The 23,335-nt window shown below is 36.7% G+C and overlaps 1 protein-coding gene across 2 annotated transcripts in view; it reads left to right on the top strand.

The window, feature by feature from the left end:
* Cntn3 (contactin 3) overlaps positions 1–23,335 on the top strand; it is a 395,670-nt gene that overhangs the window by 77,930 nt on the left and 294,405 nt on the right. For both annotated transcript variants that reach the window (XM_052719452.1, XM_052719453.1), the window contains one exon: positions 9,753–9,887. In XM_052719452.1, coding sequence (XP_052575412.1) covers positions 9,833–9,887 — 55 coding nt within the window. In that variant the 5' untranslated portion in view covers positions 9,753–9,832. The remainder of the gene's footprint in view (positions 1–9,752; positions 9,888–23,335) is intronic.

The following is a 23,335-nucleotide window of genomic DNA, read 5'->3' as shown; positions in this document are numbered from 1 at the left end:
TAACTGACACACAAACCAGTATGCACAGACTGATAATGTGATTCTCTTTGCTATGGTATGGTATATGCATAGGTTTTGCTAGAAAGACAATAAGTAAAAAGTAATAGGATGCTGGCAATGACATGCCTCACAGGAAGTTTAGCCAATTAATAACTCCATTGTAAAACTCCTGGTGCTAGATTTCTTAGGAATGTTCTTTTTTTGTTTTAGTAAAGTTTGCTTTGAATAAATGACATAATTTAGATTTACTACAATATTACAAAATTTCTATTTTATTTTTCTTTCTTAGATTATATTATTTTCTATATGAAAAAGAAAAATGAATTTCCGAATATGCAAAAATGTACCATGAATACATAGATAAATAAATATTATGTCTAGGTAACAAATTATATTCAGTTTAAAGAATTATGGAAACAAAATTAGCTGAGTTTCATTTTGTCTAGTGTAGTGATTCTTAACCTGTGGAATCACAACCACTCTGGGGGGGGGGTTGAATGACTCTTTCATAGGGGTCACATATCAAATATTCTGCATACCCAGATATATTTGCATCATAATTAATAACAGTAGTAAAATTACAGTTATGCAGTAGCAACAAAAATTATTTTATGGTTGGGGTCACCACAACATGAGGAATTGTATTTAAGGGACATAACATTAGAAATGTTAGAACCATTGCTCTAGTGGTGGGAATATGCATATATATATATATATATATATATATATATATATATATATATATATATATATATTTGTTTGGTGTTGAAATGGGAATACTAGCATACAAAAAGTTGTAAATAACAGTTTTTGCAGATTGCAATGTAGTTCATGAGAGATACTATAGCTTTTAAAATGATTACCATCAACAGTGTTGAGACTGACAGGGTAAAAGGAGGGACACAGATGTCCTCCAGAGCAGAAGATGACTTCTATTGCCATTTTCCTTGGTTATCATCTGTATTGCTCTAAATATAGAACTGCTGGTGTCAAAGTTCACATCAAAATGAGAACATTCTGGTTTTCAAACTGCAGGATCATGAGGGAAGCTGTGAGTGAACTTGGACTTGTAGTCCAGAGCTTTTGTACATGTCCTCTTAACAATCAGGCTGGTACCAGCAGGAAGAAGTCAAAGTTAGTGTGCAGAGGGGCCAAAGCTATCTTTCTGGAAGATGTGCAGAATATAAATGAATGATGATGGTGTTAATGATAATGATGATGATGGTGGTTGTGATAATGATGTTGATGATGGTTGTGATAATGATGTTGATGATGATAAAAATGGTGATGATAAACAAAAGCAAAGTAGATACAGGATACTTGGTTTCTAATCTGACGTGATCTATTATTATTATTATAATTTATCATTATTATTAATTTTGTCAAGAGAGTGAAGTCACTAGTAGTCAATCCCATGAGTTTGTGGTTAAGTTCCAGGAGAGGGAAATGATGTACATTCCAAAGAATTCACAGTGTGACTAATTCTCATAGAAATCAGTTTTTAAAATTTTTATAGTATTTTTATTTTATAATGAACTTAATTTCACATATCAATGGATTCCCCTGCTCTCCCTTCTCCTGCCCCCAGCCCTCCCTCCAATCCACCACCCACTTCCACCTCCTCCAAGGCAAGGTCTCCCCTGGGGTGTCAGCCCAGCCTGGCAGACTCAGCCAAGGCAGGTTCAGTCCCCTCCTCCCTACACCAAGGCTGAGCAAAGTGTCTCAGCATAGGCCCCAGGCTCCAAAAAGTCAGCCCATGCACCAAGGACAGGTCCTGGCTCCACTGCCTGGGGGCCTCCCAAACAGTTCAAGCTAATCAAATGGCTATATATTTTACTGTAATAAATGTCTCAAGCTTTCTCAAAGGTATGATTGTGTGTGTGTGTGTGTGTATGTGTGTGTGTGTGTGTGTGTGTGTGTGTGTGTGTGTGTGTGTGTGTGTGTGCATGTGCACAAAGCAAGAGAGGAACAGAGAAAGAAAGAAGGAGAGAGAGGAGTTAGGAGCAGCATATTGATGGAGTTTGAGTCTGAAAATTTGAAATTGACTGTGAGTGTGAGAGGTGGTGATGTTATGTAGTTCTTTTATAAAAAAAAATGCTGTTGACTACTTTATCTTTGCACCTGAAGATGTAAGGTATTTATTACTGTAGTAGAAAAGAAGTCTCATTGTTTTCATCCCAAAGAGGCTGAACTCTGAGCATTTTCAAAGACAACACTCAAAATTGTCTGTATACATTTGAAATTATATAAATATTTCATGATTCACAGTCTTAGTAGCAATTTTGTAAAGTGGATGACAAAAGCCACAAATGTCTCTTTCTCCTTTTAGCTCAACCAGGAACAACTATTTAGAGCATTTTTGTTTTAAGTCCAAGGTCTAGCATTTTTTAGTTCAGCTGACATTAACAATTACATTTGTCAATATGTATTAAATTTGGGGGCTATTTAAAGACTGCCATGGGGCATGTGTTGTAAATATACTAAACTTTATCCTCCCAATACAAATGACCATCAGCATGGAAAATTCTGAAGGGTATCTGTTTTTTTCCCCATTGTTTTAAAAGATTCCTGTGAAAAGTAGACTATTCTTATTGTAGCAGATGACATTTTTTATTGTATTTGTCTTGCCTCAGTAAATTCTTTTGTATTTATTTTAGCTTTATGATTTCAGAACTGGGATAATCTGTACTGTGTCTCTTCTCTTTGTGACAATACTTGGCAATTTGCAAAGGCATTGTGATTTTTATTAATTGCCTTCATTATTTATAAAGTCAGCAGCCAATTTTAACAAATGATGATTAGAGAGATAAGCAACTTAATTTAAAAAGAGTCTTCCGGAATGAGATGAAAAAAGTCATCCAGCTTTATTAATATTATATATAGATTCACATATGTCTGTAATATATATGTGTGCATGTGTATACTAAGCCACCTTTTCTCTTATGTCTTATACTTTGTATAATGTATAGTTTCTAATTTCTATGAAATTATGTTCAAGTCTAAAATTGTGATACTGAAAATGTGTTTGTAACCTTTGAAGATAAATACAACTCATAATATTTATTGTTTGAATGTTTGTTGAAAATCTAATTATACTCTTCCCTGTAAAATTGTACTGACTTTTCAAAGGGCTTTATTCTTTCGTTAATAGTTGTTTTGAGAACCTCATACATGAAGACTGTATCTATATCGTTCTTGCCTCTCTTGCCTGCTCCAACTCCTCCTGTAAACCTCCGAAATTCATTATTGTTACTGCATGTCTATACATATGTGCATATGTGTTTCTATAAACCACATGTGTATATATTAACTACTAGAGCCTTCTGCTTTGCTCATATGTACGTATGTCCAGGGCTAAGCTCTTATTGGACAACCTTTATGTGATATTATCCTAAGAGACCAATTCTACCTTTCTAAGCAGCCCTTGACCATCTGTAGCTCTTCATCTAGGGATGGGAGCATCTGGAACATCACCTGTCCAGTAGTGATGTAATTATTCTGATCATCTTCAGGCAATATTTTTGAGACTTCATGAGTTCAGTTTCCTTGTCATATATAGAAGAAACTATCTAGGAGCAGGTGTCCTAATTTTCTGACTCTTACAATCTTTCTGAGCCTCCTTCTTTGATTTTTCCATGAGCTTTGGGTATAGAGGTTGCATTAGAGATATATCAGGTCACTTATTCTCTGCATTCTCAACAGCTTTGGATCTCTGTAATAGTCTCCATCTTTTGGAGAGAGAGAGAGAGAGAGAGAGAGAGAGAGAGAGAGAGAGAGAGAGAGAGAGAGAGAGAAGAGAGAGAGAGAGAGAGAGAGAGAGAGAGAGAGAGAGAGAGAGAGAGAGAGAGAATCTTCTTTGATAATTGGTAAGAGCTATACTTTTTTGTAGGTATAAAGATAAGTTAGAAATTATATTGGTTTACAAAAATGGCATTGTAAGGTTCTCAGAGAGGTCTATGACCTCTCCAGCCATGGGTAGTTGATTAGATTTGCAGTGCCAAGAGTGAATTCTCTCCTGTTGAGTGGAATTAAAGTCCAAACAGACAGTGATTGATTACATCCAGGATATAAGTGCTACAATTGCACCATTGTGGATATTTTCCCAGGCCAGTCATTGTTGTGTTTCACAGGCCTTAGAGCTGGGAAGATGTGTCAGTTACATTTCTACTGCTGTTACTAAACACTATGACCAATGCAACTTACGAAAGAAAGTGTTTAATTGGGCTTATGGTTTTGGAAGGTTAGAATCCATAAAGGCAGACAACTGGCAAAGAGATGGAACAACAGCTGAGAGCTCACATCTAACAATCAAAAGACAGAAAGTGCACAAAGATTGTCCCAAGTGTCACATTTCTTATAATACTAAACCCCTTAATCTTTCTCAAACTGGTCCATCATCTGAGGACAAATTAATCGAATATATAAGCCTATGGAGTACATTCTTATGCAAATTAACAGAGTAGGACAACAGGTTGTTTTTCTCCCTTGGCAGGTTGCATAAACACTTCCTATATATTTGAGCCAGGTCTCAGGGAGAAGACATCCAGGTCAGTTCCAACTTGATTTTTTGAAGTCTTATTTCCTAAGCATGTGGTGTCTGCAACAATAGGTCTTAATTTCAAGTTCTGGGAGGCAACCATGGGCAAACGCAATAGCCTATACCTTTTTGGAAGTCTCTTTTTTTTTAATTAAGAAAATTTTTTCATTCATTTTACACAACAATCAAAGATTCCCCCTCTTCCCTCCTCCTGCTCCCCAGCCTTCCCTTCAACCCACCTAACTGCCCCCCACAAGAAGGCAAGGCCTCCCATGGGGAGGCACATCCAGTAGAGGCAAGTCCAAATCCCTCCTCTGCCTCAAGGGTGCATAATGTGTCCCATGATAGGCAGTGGGCTCCAAAAAGCCCCCTCATGTACCAGGGATGGATTCTGATTCTACTGCCAGGGGGTGGGAGGTGGGGTGGTGGTGGGGGCAAGCAAAACAAGCTACACAACTGTCTCGTCATGCAGAGAACCTAGTCCAGTCCCATGCAGGCTCCACAGCCATTAATCCAACTTTCATGAGTTCCCACTCGTTTGGTTTGGTTGTCTCTGCAGGTTTCTCCATCATGATCATGACACACTTGTTCATAAAATCCCCCCTCTCTCTCTCTGACTGGACTCCTAAGTGTTTGGCTGTGAATCTCTGCATCTACCTCCATCTGTCATTGGAGAAAAGCTCTGTGATGACAGTTAGGATATTCACCAATCTGATGATCAGTTCAGTTCAGACACCCTCTCGACTATTTCTAGTAGTCTAAACTGGGGTTATCCTTGGGAATTCCTGGCAACTTCCCTAGCACTAGGTTTCTCTCTATCCCCATGATATCTCCCTCCATCATGGTATCTCTCTTATTGCTTTACCACTCCATCCCTGTTCCAGCTTGACCATCCTATTCCCTTATGTTCTCATCCCCCATCCCCTACCCTCCATTGCCCACCCCTCACCCACAGTTCACTCATGGAGATCTCATCTATTTCCTCTTCCCAGGGTGATCCATGTGTCTCTCTTTGGGTCTTTCTTATTAGATAGCTTCTCTGAAGTTGTGGGTTGTTGTCTGGTTATCCTGTGTTTTATATCTAGTATCCACTTATGAGTGAGTACATACCATGTTTGTCCTTCTGAGTCTGGGTTATCTCACTCAAGATGATTTTTTCTAGTTCCATACATTTGCCTGTAAATTTTATGATGTCATTGTTTTTCTCTGCTGAGTTGTACTCCATTGTGTATATGTACCACATTTTCTTAATCAATTCTTCAGTTGAAGGACATCTAGGTTGTTTCCAGGTTCTGGCTATTACGAATAATGCTGCTATGAACATAGTTGAGCATTTGTCCCTGTGGTATGATTGAGCATTCCTTGGGTATATGCCCAAGAGTGGTATAGCTAGGTTTTGAGGGAGATTGATACCCAATTTTCTGAGAAACCACCACACTGATTTCCAAAGTGACTGTACAAGTTTGCACTCCCACCAACAGTGTAGGAGTGTTCCCCTTGCTCTACATCCTCTCCAACATAAGCTGTCTTTAGTGTCTTTGATCTTAGCCATTCTGACAGGTGTAAGATGGTATCTCAGAGTCATTTTGATATGCATGGCTCTGATGACTAACAATGCTGAGCAATTCCTTAAATGACTTTTGGCCATTTGAAATTCTTCCTTTGAGAATTCTCTGTTCAGCTCTATAGCCCATTTTTTAATTGTATTGTTCATTATTCTGATGTCTAATTTCTTGAGTTCTTTATATATTTTGGGGATGAGCCCTCTGTCAGATGTGGGGTTGGTGAAAATCTTTTTCCATTCTGTAGACTCTCATTTTGTCTTATTTACTGTGTCCTTTGCCTTACAGAAGCTTCTCAGTTTCAGGAGGTCCCATTTATTAATTGTTGCTCTCAGTATCTGTGCTACTGGTGTGCTTCCTATATTTAGTAAGTGGTCTCCTGTGCCAATGTGTTCAAGACTACTTCCTACTTTCTCTTCATCAGATTAGTGTATCTGATTTTATATTGAAGTCTTTGATCCTCTTGGACTTGAGTGTTGTGCATGGCGATAGATATGGATCTATTTGTAATCTTCTACGTGTTGACATCCAGTTGTGCCGGGACCATTTGTTAAAGATGCTTTCTTTTTTCTGTTGTTCAATTTTGGCTTCTTTGTCAAAAAATCAGGTGTTTATAGATGTGTGGGTTAATGTCAGGGTCTTCAATTCAATTCCATTGGTCCACATGTCGGTTTTTATGCCAATACCAAGCTGTTTTATTACTATGACTCTATAGTAGAGCTTGATGTCAGGGATGGTGATGCCTCTAGAGCTGGCTTTGTTGTACAAGATTCTTTTAGCTATCCTGAGTTTTCTGTTTTTCCAAATGTAGTTGAGTATTGTTCTTTCCAGGTCTGTGAAGAATTGTGTTGGGATTTTGATGGGGATTGCATTGAATCTGTCGATTGCTTTTGGTAAGAAGTCTCTTAAAATCCACAATCACTGATTTCAAGGGAGGTTTTTCTATACTTGGTGTCACAAGTTTTGTCAGATATTCTATGGCATTTGTGGAGAGCATTATCATCTCACATGAAATAACTTCATTCCAACAATTTATGTATATATACACTTACGTCTACTATATATAGTTTTAAATAAACATAAAACAAAATGTTCTTCTATGGCTGTTTCAATAATACTTGTCATCATTTTCCCCTTTCCCTCCCTCTTTCTTAATGTTTCATGCTCTTCCTCTTCCAAAGATAAAGTCCCTTACTCCTAGTTTTTCCCATTTCTCACATAGTAGCTCCTATGCCCTATTATCTCTTTATCTATAGCTACTCCCTGCACCAACATCCCTGTTGACTTTTCTGGTTTCTGTGGTTACTTGAGGTTATATATTTACACCTAAAGACTTGGAGCTGGGATCCACAAATAAAAGCGAACATGTGGTATTTGTCTTCCTGGGTCTGGGTTACCTTACTCAGTATAATATATTCTAGTCTTATCCATTTATCCACATTTTCTTAATTTCATTTTTCTTTACAGTTGAATAGAATTCCATTGTTTATGTCAATCACATTTTCCTTACATGTTGGTTGAAGGATTTTTAGGTTGTTTCTATTTCCTTATATTGTGAATAGAAAGGCAATGAATATGGCTGGGCAAGTATCAGTGGAATCGGATGTTGAGTCCTTTCAGTTTATGACAAGGATTGCTATAGCCGGGCGGTGGTGGCACACGCCTTTAATCCCAGCACTTGGGAGGCAGAGGCAGGTGGATCTTTGTGAGTTCAAGGCCAGCCTGGTCTAGATGAGCGAGATCCAGGAAAGGCGCAAAGCTGCACAGAGAAACCCTGTCTCGAAAAACCTAAAAAAAAAAAAAAAAAAAAAAAAAAAAAAAAAAACAAGGATTGCTGTAGCTCTGTCATATGGTAGATTTATTTTTAGTCATTTGAGAATTCTCTATAGTGATGTGGAGTAGCTGTACCTGTAAGAGGTCAAAAGTGACAAGTAACTAGTAGTCTTAGAGAGCAGTACTCATGTGCCCACTGTGAGGTTGAACATATATAAGAACCTTATCTCCTTTCTGTTTTAGTAGGTGAAAATTTTAATGTCTTTCAGGCAGGTATTCATCCATTGCAGGCTGAACTTCTTGGTTTCCCCAGTGGCGTTAACTGAAGTTGCTCATAGTTGTGTGGCAGGAGGCTTCCTACAGTGGTGGATGCCTTCCCTTCCCTTCTTCTCTTCACCACCCCTGAATGGTTTTCATCTTTTACCTTCCACGTAAATAACTTGCTCTTAAATTGTACAATGTTTACATTAAGAGAAATCTCAAAAGCATCTGTCATTAGCAATACTGGGGTAGGTAGTAAGAAGAAATCAAGGTCACATGATTAGTTTTCCAAACCAGATCTGAGAAGACTTGTTCTCAGTTGCATTTCTACTTGATCAAGATTCTCAGATGTCGGTAGTGGCACATGTCTTTAATCCCAGCACTCGGGAGGCAGAGGCAGGCAGATCTCTGTGAGTTTGAAAAAAAAAAAAAAGATTCCCAGATGTATACAAGATTAGTGGCCATAATCCCTGGAATCTGGGTATAATTACATCTCTTACTTCTCACCTCAAAACCTTTACTATATGCATACACATCAGTGGACATATAGGAAGGGCTGGTTTAATGCACTAAGTACACAATACAAGTCTAACATTTTCTCTCTTGACACAATTATAGTTTGGAACACAGTATCTGATTAAGTGATGTATCCTTCAGAAACCAATTGTTGAGAGCCACTGTACAAAGGGACCCAGGCTTCCTTTCTCTGTCCCAGTAATAGCTAGAACAACCCAGCCAGGAGTAGCAAAATCAGAGTTGTTCACTTCCTTGTTAAAGTGGCAGACTCTAAGCTGCTCGGTTCTGCTACTTGGGACAAGTTGAGTTTCTGAGTTCCTTGGTAGAGGGTTGTCTGATTTTGTTTATTTATGTGGGTATCTAACCTATTGATCATTAACCAGGCATCTTAGTTTCACAGGGCCATTCAAAATAATACAAGGCTTTCAGATAATTACTTCTCCACAAGTACATGCTAGTTTAAGAAAGTTCAAGAAGACCAAATTGTGGTACTGTTTACAAGATTCTCAGAATGAAAAAAAATCTGTTTAATTAGCATTTCCATAAGTTTTGTGACACACAAACATATATGTATATAGGTATGTATGTATGTGTATATAATAGGGGACCTTTCTGACTTGTCTCTGACAACAAAAACATGCTTAAAAATGGACTTTGACAATATTTTGTATTTATTTGTGTGTCTGGTTATGGATTTAGAAGTTGAGACAATCCTTGCTTCAAGAGATCTGCTTCTCTGTCTCCTTTAGTCTTACTAAAATGTTACCATAGATAAAATGAAAGAAATTTGAATTCAGGTTAATATTTTATTTGTTGCAATTATCTAGCAAAAGTTTTAAAATTTAATGTGTTAATAGTTAATATTTTATTGCTGGTGAGTTTTTAAATTATATAAACTGCTTGCATTTTCCTGTCAGTTGCATAAAGTGTTTAAGTGTCTGCCTTTAAAGCTTTCTCCGTTTTGAATAACAGCAAAATATTTGTTTCATCTGAGGATGTGATTTTTCTGTGAATGATACAAAGTTTAAAGGAAATAAAATCTCTTTTTAAAAGGAACTGGTTTTTAAAAGTCTGAATTCTTTTACATTTTTTTTTTTTTTCAGATTAAAGGATTTACCTGAAGACAAAGAATTCTATTCATCAGAGACTAGACAAGAGTTACTCTTGCTTTTGGCAATTAAAGATGATGTTGTCATGGAAACAGTTGATCCTGCTTTTGTTCATTGGCTGCCTGGCAGGTAACAATAAGCTATATTTCGTATGAATTATTCTTGAAGTCATGTGCTTAAATACTTTGCTTTTGTTTTTGAGACAGGGTCTCATGTAGCCTAGATTGTCTACAGACTTACTATTTTGATCCTGATCATCCTGCCTTCACCTCCCAAGTACTGGGATTAGAGGCATGCATGTCTATGTCTGCTTATTCTCAAGTTCTTTTTAAATGTTGATGTGAAATTATACCAGTGTTAAAGACAAACAGATCTTTTTTCTCAGAAAGAAGATTCATATTCCTTATTCTGATACTTGGATTCTCATGGTTCTTCTCCCTAATTTTTATGAGTCAATATATTCCCATAGAAACTATAAGAACACTTGATATTAATACTATATTGCTGAATTTAGGGAGAGTTCCCAGTATCACAACCTAAATTTGAGAACATTCATTCATGTCCATTCATTTTTCTAGAGAATCTGAAAATGAGGAGCTCCCTTGTATGAGGGAAATTCACTTATTTTTATTTTATTTTATATTTACATATATATTAGCATATATATTGATAAATTTATTAGTATGTATGTATATGTGAAAACAAATAATAAAAAAGAAGGAGTTGGGGTGGGCAGAAGAAGTTTAGAAGGGGGGGAGGAAAGGGAAGAGATTATGTAATTGTTTATATATTTTTCAATACATTTTATTTTTATAATTAAAATATAATTGTGTCATTCCTCCCCTTCTCATTCCTCATTCCAAGTTCTCCAGCTGACTTCCCACATCCCCGTCAAATCTATGACCTTCCTTTTCTTCAAATATATTATATATATATATATATATATATATAGTATAATGTGCATTTATATGTGAATATATATATATTCACACACACACACACACACACACACACACACACACACACACACATATATATATATATATATATATATATATATATATATATATATATATGCCCAAACACAAATACTACCAAGTCATTTTGGTGTTTTGTTTTTTTATAATGTATCTGATTTGAGGGCTGACAACTTGGTATTGGATAACTAATTAGGTGGTTTATTTTGGGGGAGAACTAACTCTCCTCTCTCAGCATTCTAGAGTTGGCTGTAGTTCTGTGTCTAGAGGTAGAGTCAATGTGAGAGGAAATATACTTTTTTAAAAATTATGACATTTTCCTATCAAGTCTTAGAATTTTTCTTGAGACATTTTGTTACAGTTTCGGCATTTTTTTTTACAAAGGTAGACAAAAGAAAAATGTTTCCTATTTATAGTAATGAAAATATTTTATGAAAATATTTTAATTCATTTGATACTCTTCCATTTTGTTCACTTTGATGCCATTTTTGGGGGAGTTGGCAAGAAAATAAATTTTTAAATGAAGTATAATATAGAATATGAAATATGGAACTATGTTTTTGTTTTTTTCTTTCTTTTATGTTATAAAACATCTAAGGGATGCTACATATATTAATATGGTGAATAGGAGCATGTCATACATTTGATTTGGTTGTTGTACCCTTTGGCTATGTGTGTTTTGTCTGTTTGCGTATGTGTAGGCATTGTTTCCTGTACTCATTGTTCATTTACTTTCTCTGACCCATTTGAAATTATATTATCATAAAAGAAAATCACTTCTTCCATGAAAACAAATCAGCACCCGTCTTCTGGAACCTAGGAGTTGCTTTTCTTTATGAAACCTAAAGCTTAACAAAGTGTAGCATGTTTTCTTTTCTAATGAATGAGGCAGATTTGAATGGTCAGTAAAACACATAGAATTTACATGCATAAATATATTACAGTAGATGTCTGGGCTCTTGTATCAAAAGTCAGATGTTTTTCATATATTTAAATGATAAAGTGTAAAAATTCACAAGCAGCCTTGGAATAGAGGTTTAAACTTTGTGAATGAATGCCCCCCCCCCCCAATTTTTGTTTTCCTAAAATACTTAGCTACATTTCTAAAACAGTTTCTAGAACTGAAGAAAAAGGTGGTAATTATTTTCAAATTTCAGATTCGTGAAATGGAGTTTGGAGAAAGATCAATACGGACATCCAAACTAAAAAGATTATTTTCTGTCTAGTTATTTCACGAAGTTTTGGATTTTCTTGTTTTTGTAGACAGAGCAAAATGACAGCTATCCCATATTAACAGGTTATCCCTCAGGATGGTAACTGTTGTAGAAGTCACCTTGAAATTTCACAAGTGGCAAAAAAAAAAAAAAAAAGACATACTGAGAAAATGAAAGTGTTGTATGGTTAAGGAAAATGGGACCATTTTTCAAAAGTTTAAAATCTTATTCTGTTCCATACAAAAGTGTTATTCTATTCCACATAAAAAATTGCAATACACATGTGTCCAGGTTTTGACGTCTTCATGTTTTACACATGATAGTTCACAGAAAAAAGAAGTGTACATTATACTAAAATGTGAAAATACCTTTAAGAAAATTAAACATCAATTTGAATTTATAGAAATGGTATTTAAAAGCTGTAGAATATTCAAAGGAGAACTGAATTATTTTTTTTGTCCAACATATTCTGTGTAACATACTGCTTTAGAGAATTGATAATCTTCATAATTACACTATTGGGAATGATTTGGCTGTTTTTTGTGTTCTAAAAAATATTAAGTGCAGGATATTTATTTATATATTTAATATCAGCATTCTTTTTGTATTAGTAAAATTGATAAGGTTCGTTTCTGATTATGATAATCTACTAATAAATATTTTGGTGTTTTGCATATTTTGAAATAAGTTTATGATTGAGGATGATACCAGCCATTTTTTATATGAATGAAAGCAGCTGAATGCCTTCAACCATGTTTAGCACAAGATACCCAGTATGTGCAACTGGTGCTGTGTAGATTTCTATCTTTTCCCAGTAAGGTGTTGGCTCTCCATTATTGTTTTGTTCTTTTCTTTCCCCCCTTTCTCTTTCTTTTTGACCAGTTGACACTCAACACTAACCATCACAAAAGCTGAGACAGGTTTAGGTAGAACAGAGTAAGAAAACAGAACATTTGTATTCTTAGAATTCTGACAGGAATCCAGAAACGGAAGGAACATCATTTGGGGTAGAACAAGAGCAATGTCACAAAAATTAATATGATTGATAATAAGGAGTAGAAGCATGTTAACTGAGTCCAGATGGTGGGATGGCACTACTTATTTACTAGTTGAGGGAACTGAAATAGTCTGTAGGCTTGAGTCTAAATGACTTTTCCAGTCAGTGTGGTTACTACAAGACTTCTATTTATTTCTGATGTCAAAGGATGAGTTCACTTCCTGAATCATTTCTTTGTGGAATAAAAGCCATTGGCTAAGAATCAATAAGAACTCAAGGAAAACGTTTTTCTACTTCTTCAATACCTAAACATTAATCGTTTAGCTGTAATGGCTGGAAAGGTGGACCAGTTGTTAAGAGTACTTGCTACTCTTCCAGAGGACCTGTGTTCATGTCCTATCACCAACTGGTGGCTCATAATCATCTGTAACTCCAGTTTCAGGGTATCTGATGACCAGTTCTGGCCCCTGCAGGCACTAGACACATACATACATGCAGGAAAACACTCATGTACATAAAATAAAACAAATTATTTGTTCGAGACTCAGATATTTTCTGTCTGCTATGGGAACTATTAGTCACTGGTGAATAAGAACACATGGAATGTAAGTAATGTGAGCTCTTCTGTCCCAGTAAATAAAATTCACCAATTATTTCAGATATAGTTGATCATTTTTTAGCTCAGTTTTCTTACTGATGATAGGAGAGAATAGGATTATTTATCTATATCAAAGTTAAAATATTGTTAATGTTAAATAGACCTTTATATTGTAATGATCAAGTGTTTATTAGAAAATTGGAAACATATGTGCCTCTTGCATTATATTGTAGTAGTATGGCACAGCTCCATACCTGTATGGCATAGGAGCCTGACCAGTATGCCAGGTTATGTATATGACCAGAGAGAAACAAGATGAACTAAGATAATGGAGACTTTTAATTTTCCCTTTGTTTATTATATGTCTGTATATATTTTGTGGGTGCTGTGCAGCTGTGTGAGGGTGCCTCAGGAGGTCAGAAAAACGGGTGTCAGATCCTCTGCAGCTGGAGTTATTGGCATTTATCAGTCACCTGACATGAGTGCCAGGAACCGAACTCAGGTCTTCTGAAACTGCAGCAGCAAGCACTGATTAGCTCCTAGGCCATCTTCTCAATGCCAGATACTAGAGACGTTGTGATGTCACGTTAAAAGTAGTAAATGTCCACTGGGTTTGTTTTATCAACAGGCACTGTGTATTTTATTAAGTAAGTCCAGGTTTTCATGTCCTTGTGGGGTAAACATGGTTAAGTCTTTAATCACTCTATGTGGGAAGTCTAAACTTGTGAGATAGCATTCTATATGTGTCAGTTTTCTAGAGGGGAATACTTTCTAGAGGGAAATACCCATTGCTAGTGAAAAATATTTGTGAGATCTATTTAAAAACATCATTTAGAAAGTTGCAATTTCCTATAAAGGTTATGAAACTTTTTTATTTTACCAACTTCTCATAGAATGATAGTGAATAACTGATTTATCATCATTTACTACAGCTTTGGTAATATCTGGGAATTACATGTCAAAAGGAGTAACCACTCAGCCTGAAATGGATTGGTTTTACAAGAGTAGACTGTTGGATTTCTTTTAGTATATTTTATAGTAGGATTTCCAATGCATACTCTAGTTGGCAATTATGGTGAAACCAGGCAGATTCTAAGACTGACTCCAGAAAAAGCCCTTGAGATGGAACTGCTCCATTTCTCCCAATGACTGGCCTAGTCTAGTTAACTAATCACATTTTCCCAACAAGATTTTCTTGGCTCAGGGACCACTCTTTGCTTAAACTATGTGGAACACGTCATATTTCACAATGGATCTTAGTGAATAATTATCAAATCTAAGTTGCTCTGGTGGCTGTTCTACAGTTATTTAGCAAGTTAAGTTCAAGAAAATCTTAATTTTGGGGATGTGGTAAGACAGGTCAAGGGCAAACTGGCTGCTTGTTGACATCTTGCTGACCTGATACCCCTGCTGGCTTAAAATACACAAAGGTTCTATTGGTGACTTTCTTTCACTGAGAATGAATTTAAAAAATGGCACATTTTTTTTCAGTTCATGATTTCAGTGGTTTGGTCCATGGTAGCCTGTCTACATGTTTGTGGGTCTGTGGTGAGGCAGAGCTTATGGATGTGAGAGAGAGCATTTGACAGGAGAGCTTTGATCCCTTCTGATGGATGGGAAGTGGAGGAAGGAATTGGAGGAATGGATCAAAGGTAGAACATGTCTCAGTGACATACTTCCTCCAAATAGTTGTCATTTCCTTCCAATGATAGTATCATGTTATGCATCTGCCAATGAATTAATGCATACACAAGGTCTATGACGTATCCTGATGACTGGAGAAGCCTTCACAGATATGCCCAGACTGTGGTATATTCCTAGGAGATTTTTCAGTCCAGTTTCCAACAAGTTTAAACATGTGTTGTGTGACAAACTTTTCCTGGGAAGATAAAACATAATTATTTAGTCACCCCAGATAGGGAACCCATGACAGACCAAATTACAGATACCACCAAAGTCCAACTTGGTGAACCAATGAGTTTTCTTGTGGTTACTTAAAGGAATGTAGGGTTGGGTTCACTACCAGAATCTGGGTGAAGGGTTATTTACAGGAGCAAAAGTGACCTGAAACATGGCAGCTCACCCCAGCATGTGTGGCAGCTCCCAAAAGCTGGGAAACCTGGATACCACCTAACAGCCTGAAGGCAGCTCAACAGGTTGGCAAGTACACTTTCCAGGTGCCTCAGTTGGTGGAAGTCTCGCAGAGTCTTAGCAGCTTTTCTCCTCTGACAGTCTTCTGTGAAGCTCAGCTTGTTTTCCCTCTGAGAGTGTGTAACTTTTAGCTTTTACAATTTACTCTGGCAGGGAGGGAGCTAGTGAGTCTGGTCAGTTTCAGTGAGTTCTTGATGCTATTTTTCAGTTTTTTGCCTACCTGCTTAAGAAGCTCCCCTCCTGGATGGAGTGTTTTAATCTCAGAGGAGACTGTGACAGAACAGCATGATAGACAATAAATATCCCTAAACCCAGAAGTGAATTTTTCAAGCTTTGACCCTTGAACTTTCTATTAGCCCATTTCAAGTGTAAAGAAAGCTGTGGAAGCCTATGAGTGTCTGCTTGAATGTATACCTAGAGCTATTGTCAAACCATTGTTATTGAGGTTAGACAGTACCTTTGGAAGAAGTGTAGATGGCATTTTCTAAATAATTTTAATAAAAATTATACACTTTAAAATTGAATGTGAAGTTCACAGACACCATAGTTGTACTCGGGCTTCCTTCAGCATTGTGTATTTATTCATGGGAAACATGTGCAGACTAAATTCACAGCTATAGCTATGTTGGGAACTCATCATCTCTATTTTTCTTATGCCGGTGGTTGTGTTTCTTCAAACAGTATTCACATTTACTGAAACATGGCTTTATGTGCCTCTAGCATAATGTCCATTGTGTTCAATGCTGCTATAATGCAATTAACTTGCTTTGTTAGTTTTCTATCCACACTGTAATTTCATAATGATATGAGAGTAAAATTAACTTTTCAAGTTCTCCCTCAAATAACTGTATGGTATTATTTTTCAATTGGTTTTAGTAGCACCACACTTGTCATCACCTAGAAAATGATTAAGGATGTTTACTGGGCTACAGTTAACCTTAACATATTTTTAGAACTATCCGATTTTTTTTTTTGGTATTAGATGTTATACTTCAAAAAAGCTGTTGTTTTAAGCAGAGATGGCTCTCATGTCTTCTGTCCTGTGGGTGAATAGTGTAATATGGCTTGATAGCACTGAGACTGGTAAAATGGGGAGATCACTGATCTCTGCCTACACATCCTGACAGCCTCCATGTTTTTACAGATAAATTTATTTCAGGTCATCCCCATGACTGCAGCTGTTGACCTCTAGAATTGTTTTCCATTAATTCCATTTAAATCTTCACAGGCCAGCCAAATATGCATGTGAGCACCAGTAAAAGATGTAAGCATGGTTGGTACATTTTGTTCCCATAACATTAGTCATTAACTGTACATGTTGGAGTTTTCTGTGTTTGACGTTGACTAAGAAAAGATTAAGTAAACTCAAAAAACATGTTTTGAAATATAATTAGAGTTCAGCAAACATATAATTTAAATAAACCCCACATTTCTGTTTAGCTCTTAAAATAGCTATTGCCACAAAAATATCCCATAATTACTTCACTAACTTTTCCAAATAAAGTGCTCATTCAAACTGATTTAATTTCTATTACCTAAGTGTTAAGCTGTCATAAAGTACAGGTCACATAAAAGCGTTTTAAAATGTGCCCATGTATGTTATGCTTTCCCACGAATTGAATCCTATCAGAAGAGCTTGCAGTAGTTAAGTATTAACTCATGAATATGAGGCGAGTGCATATACACACCCAGTCACATACAGATACACACATGCCTGCATTCATGTGAGCCACTGTTGATCTGAAGAAATAAATTGTATGTGTAGAGTGTGTCCCCAGACAAAGAGAAGGCAGAATTGATGCCAGGCACTATGTGTCCTTGTCCTTCTCCTCTTTCCTCACTCCTCTCTGTCCTTTCAGTGGGGAGCTCAGGTCTTTGTCCTCTCTCATCTTGTAGTGTTGCCCCAACCTTGCTCCTCATCTTTCTGCTTTATGTTCCTTTTTTTCTCCTGTGCATCCCACATACTGCAAACAAGGATATCTTTCTGAAGAGCCATTAAGTGGGCTGCATAGTCAGCACCAGATTTGTAGAGGTTATTGTGATAACTGAAGTGGAGGAGTCCAAGGTGAATCAGGCTGCTGTCAGTGTAGGAAGGAAAGGAGGCTCAGGTAAACAATAGAAGGAATGCTGTTACAAGAGTCCAATTTAACAAAAATACATTTGGAGTAGTGGAAGTTGTCTCACTTGTTTACTTGGAGAAATGAAGATTCAGAAAACAACAATGGAGAAGACACCATTTGAGTAAGGCACCCCAAAATTACTCTGATTATTTTTTGAGCCCTTACTATTCCTGAAGCATCATGCTAAGGAATTTCTCTGAGTTGTATCATTAATTCTCTAGTTGAGTCTCTGGCCCTTTCATTATTTTTAACCCTGTCTTACAAATGAGGAACCGGGAGTCTTGACACATTAAAAAAAAACTTCATAAAATTCACATACTTAAAGAATTCAAGCTTGAATTTAGAGTCTAAGAATTAGCTTAAACAACTGTCTTCCTATCCAGAGGGCCTAGTCCAGTCCCATGGGGGCTCCACAGTCACCAGTCCACAGTTCATGGTCTTCCACTAGTGTGGCCGGTCATCTCTGCACATCCTCCCATCATGATCTCGACGTCCCTCGCCTGCAGTATCTCTCCTCTCTCTAATCAATTGGATTCCCATGGGAGACCTCGATTTGGGGGATGTGGGGATGCGGGGTGGCTTGGGAAAGAGGACTAGGGAGTGGGAGGAGGGAGGAGGGGGATCTGTGGATAGTATGTGGAGTGAGTAGAAAATTTCTTAATAAAGAAAAATGAAAACAAAAAAGAATTAGCCTAAAGATGTGACTTCAGAGTACTTTCATAGAATTTATGTGCAAGATCCTGTGTTTAAATCCTAGTATTTTAATATAGAATCCTCTATGTCAAATAAGAAAACACAAACATATCTACAAGACAAATAGTCCACAGCATAAAGCATTATCATTATACTAAAGCTAGACATCATTTAAGACAATATGCCTAAGCAGGCAGTGGTGGTGCACGCCTTTAATCCCAGCACTCAGGAGGCAGAGGCAGGCGTTTCTCTGTGAGTTTGAGGTCAGCCTGGGCTACAGAATGAGTTCTGGGAAAGGCTCCGAAGCTACACAGAGAAACCCTGTCTCAAAAAATTAAAAAAAAAAAAAGACAATATGCTGAAAAGATAAGTTTAGAGAAAAGTGTAACACAGGCTTGTCTTCTTCTAATTTATACAAGGCCAGCATAGAATAACAAAGTAAAGACACTAACTAATATATATTTAGACATTACTGTGTGGCAATCCTGGCTCAAACAGTTGATTTTGATTGGCTCATTACTGAGTTTCAATATAAAAATAATATTTGTAATGACAAATAAAATTGCATATATTTATTGTATGAAATGATTTTGTGTATGTGTGGTGCAAACATGTGGTGTTAACACTTGAACTCAGGGTCCTTCATATGCAAGTCAAGTCTTCTACTATTGAGCTCTATGCCCTACTCTACGTGCACAAATATGTGTGATAAATATACATATATAGTATGAAATGATTTTAAAGCTTATTAATTTATCTATCACCTCATATGTTTTGAGGACTGTCTTGTGAAGTTTTTGGTAGACAGCTATACTCAACATGCTGGACAAAAGAGCTCCAGAAGCATCCTCCTGCCTATCTGAGGCTCTTTCAATCTTCTATATCTAGCTCTTCCTGCATTCCCATGTCCCTGGTAATGACTGTTCTATTCTCTGCTTCTAAATGCAAGGCTATTTGAGATTCAATAGACAAGTGAGATCATGTGCTATTTGTTTTTATGTGCCTGGATTATTTCAGTTAACATTGAGGTTTTCCAGCTCTACCCATGAATATGTTAATTTACATCAAACTACAATCCTATGAGATTGATAATTTTCTTGTTACCTCATAGGCAGCAACTGAGGTACAGATGTGTTATTACATTGTCTAAGGTTATCACCGTTATTAGTGGAGCTTAGGTTTCAAATCCAGGAAGTATCTTTTTTATTATTATTCATTTATTTAGTGTGTGTGTGTCTATACATGAATGCTCAGGAAGTATCTTTGAAGGTCTTCTTTTACTATTGTGGCAGTTACTGGCCACCTGTGGCCACAGAGAACTTGGAATATCATCACACCAAATTGAGACTTGGCATAAATGTAAAATGTATCCTGAATTTCAAGGATATAAACTTTAAAAAGACAAAACATACATTATTAAAAGTTTTTACACAGATTGCATGTTTAAATAATAAAATTGCACATTTGAAATTATATATATATATATATATATAGAAAAAGCTAAGTTGTTTTCTTTTTTAATTAGAAAAATTAATATTGTCTTATATCATGAATAAAATTTGAGTAAGTAGTGTGGATTAAAAGAAAGATATCATGCCTAAATATTGGTGTGTGTTACCGTTTTAGTTTTGCTCTAAAAATTTTGTTCCAATGGGGAGTTAATAGGCTAGAGCAGAGGGATAAAAGACAGAATTGATGCTTGGAGGGTACTGTTATACATCAGCCGAGAGGTAAATTATATGCCTGGTGCATAACTCTTCCTGGGGAGGTATAAAAAATCCTACTGATCCCATCTAGGGCAGTGATGACAGATCAAAAAACAGTCCCATCCAGGTTTACCTTGGTGAACCTCTGAGTTTTTAAAGTTACTTTCAGGAACATGGGTAACTCAAAAGCACCTTTATCACTTAAAAGTCTACCCCAGCATTGGTAAGGAGCTATGAAATCCGGATCTTTATTTGCAATCAGCTCCACTGGGAGTCTCTTCTCCTTAGCATGTGTTTTTGGCATACACAACCTTGAAATGGGACCTTCTGAATATGTCACTTTCTTGGCTCCAGAGCCTTATAAGTTTGATAGCTTCCTGAGTTTTCAGTGCACCCCTCCTCCTCAAGGATGAATTGTTTCATTTCTCAGGAAATAGCTGTACAACAATGCCCAACCAATGGCAGTTAGTTGGTATAGAAAGATAATACTGAACAGGAGAAAAATGAGAAAGTCAAAACTGAACAAATGTGACAAGCAATTGCATGGCTAATCTAAGTGGGGGAGAGGACTGTTGAAGGGAGTTTTTGAGGTTTGAAATGCAGTGGGAAAATAATGAAGCGATTAACAGAAAATAAATTACACAGAAGGAGACAGGGATTTGGAATTGTTTAAGACATTCGTAGTGTTGAAGTGGTTGAAGCGTATCTGAATGACAGGAGCTGGGGTCTATCTACATCAGAAGATTGTGACTCTGTGTCGATATCAGCATCTACTGTGTCATGGCAGGGGATCCAGGTGGGGAGGTCTTTATATAGTGACTACAATCCATGACACAAATTAAAGTGAGATTTGGAAAATTAAATAAAAGGAGGAAGACCAGAAACCATGCTCTGATGGAGAGGGAAAGAAGGTCTGAGCAAAGACTTGGGAAGTTCCTCAAGACAGCAGGAGGATGGCCGAAGATGAGACCTTCTCATTGCAAGTAGAGATAGAGTGAGATAATGTACTGGAGCTTGTGATTTGGAAGCCCTACACTATTTGAATGCATAACTTCAAATAATATAACCCTGCATGTGTATGTTTGTTGTGTGTGTATGTATGTTCACATGTTTTCATTTGTGCACATATTCTTGAGTATGGACAATGTTCATATCAGGTGTTGCAGGGCCTCTCTCAGTTTGACCTCAATCTCAGAGATTTGGTTAGTCTTAGCTAGCTAGCTTGTCCCAGGATCCCTTGTCTCTGCTTTCTTAACACAGGGGTTACAGGTGGCCACCATGTCCACCTAATTTTTACATGGGTCTTGGGGTTCCAAACTCTGGTCTTGGTTTTCGCTGTTGTAGGGGAGGTTCTGTATCCTATGACCCATCTCAATAGCCCCTTAAGGAATAATTTTTGGTGAAGAAGATATGAAACACATTAATGCTCATAATACTTTAATAACATTGAGTAACACTTAAATGAATGTGTGTGTGTGTGTGTGTGTGTGTGTGTGTGTGTGTGTGTGTGTGTGTGTGATTCTGGGGCTGCCTGTGTTGAAATGAGGTGTACATGTTTAGGTGCTTGATCTAAGTCACACAGCTAGTTATTAGCATAGGGGGGACTTTCTCTAGATTGTCTGAACTTCCATGCTTGACCTTTAAGTTACACAAAGGTTTTTATGAATATTGTATGCTCTAGGTACTTTTGCAGCAAAGTATTGCATGACTATTACTTGATGCTGGGTAGAGAAAGAGGTGACTTACATAGAAGAGAGGAATCTCTCTCTCTCTCTCTCTCTCTCTCTCTCTCTCTCTCTCTCTCTCTCTCTCTCTCTCTCTCTAGACCTCAGTGTATATGTGTATACACAATAAAATATCAGGAAGTAGACTTTTGGAAATATACTTGAGCATGTTCATTTCTGATTGCTTCCAGGTGAACAACCTTACCTAAATGAACAGAAGCAGAATTTCTGTGATAGCTTAGGCTATAGAAGGGAGGTTGTTCCTTGCAGATGGAGCAGTTCTTAAATCAGAAAACTCAAAGTTCAGTAGGCAACTGGCTATGGTTTTCTTTGGTGTGGCTTATAAGACATGTCCAACCATGGCCTGTAGTCTGTATACACCACAAGATAGCTGCGATACAAATAAAAAATTGCACACTTACTCAAAACATTACAAGATATTTTGGTAATCCTGTTGCTTGATTCTTGAATGTGAACTTGGTGGGTAAAACTGTCACATCTTCATTTCTAAAGTTTGGACATAGCTGAAGGATGGAATTAATTTGATAGTCAAATGAAGTTCATATTAATAAGCTGTCCTCATGGCTAATTGCACACTACCCTTGTCTTTCCTTCTTGAAGAATGGACTTCTTCAGAAGAACAGTGAGAATGTGCTATGTATTGCTCAAGTAATTCTTGCTGATACATTCCACCCATTACTCAAAGATTTGAAGACCAAATACTTTAAAAATATAAGATTCATAGTAAGCCAGATAGTTTGGTATGCTATGGTTTTCATTTTCATTTAATACTCTGTATTTATTTTCTCCTATATTTTCTTCAGTGACTCATTCAATGTTCAATACTTTGTTGTTTAAACCTCCATGGGGTTTTCTATTTTCTGAGATTTCTTATGTTAGATAAATGAGATTAAAACTTTGGTAAATCTGTGTTGAGTGTTCTGTTAGTATTTAAAAAAACTGAATGCAAATAGTGTTTTTTCTGGACATAGAGCATTGTTAATAATCCTTGCTTAAAAAGAAGGAAATCCTCTTCTTATAGCTGGCCATTAAACTTACTATCTTTTTTGATTTTGTCTGACAACTAAAGAATTAAGCTCTTGTCTCTATATTTGGGTTTATTTTCTCTTTACACCATCTGGACTTAATTTTTTTTTATCAAGATCCTGGAAACAAAGCTAATATTGCTAGCTGTTGATTAAAAAGAAAAAAAAATGTGTGTTTTAACTGAAGGTAATGTTAGTGATTTGATTTTTTATAAAAGTGTGAGAAATCCCTATGTACTCAAGCTGATCTGGGCTCCTGGTCACCTGAGTGTCTTTGTTATGTGCTTTTATGGCAGTGTGTATAGTGATTCAGTTCTTTTTTTTGGGGGGTGGGGGTTTGAGATAGGGTTT

Source organism: Peromyscus californicus, unplaced genomic scaffold (genome assembly GCF_007827085.1).
Source record: "Peromyscus californicus insignis strain IS unplaced genomic scaffold, ASM782708v3 Scaffold_6__1_contigs__length_162567912, whole genome shotgun sequence".
Classification (NCBI taxonomy): domain Eukaryota; kingdom Metazoa; phylum Chordata; class Mammalia; order Rodentia; family Cricetidae; genus Peromyscus; species Peromyscus californicus.
The sequence above is the reverse complement of the archived record's forward strand: the minus strand, read 5'-3'. Positions and strand labels throughout refer to the sequence as shown.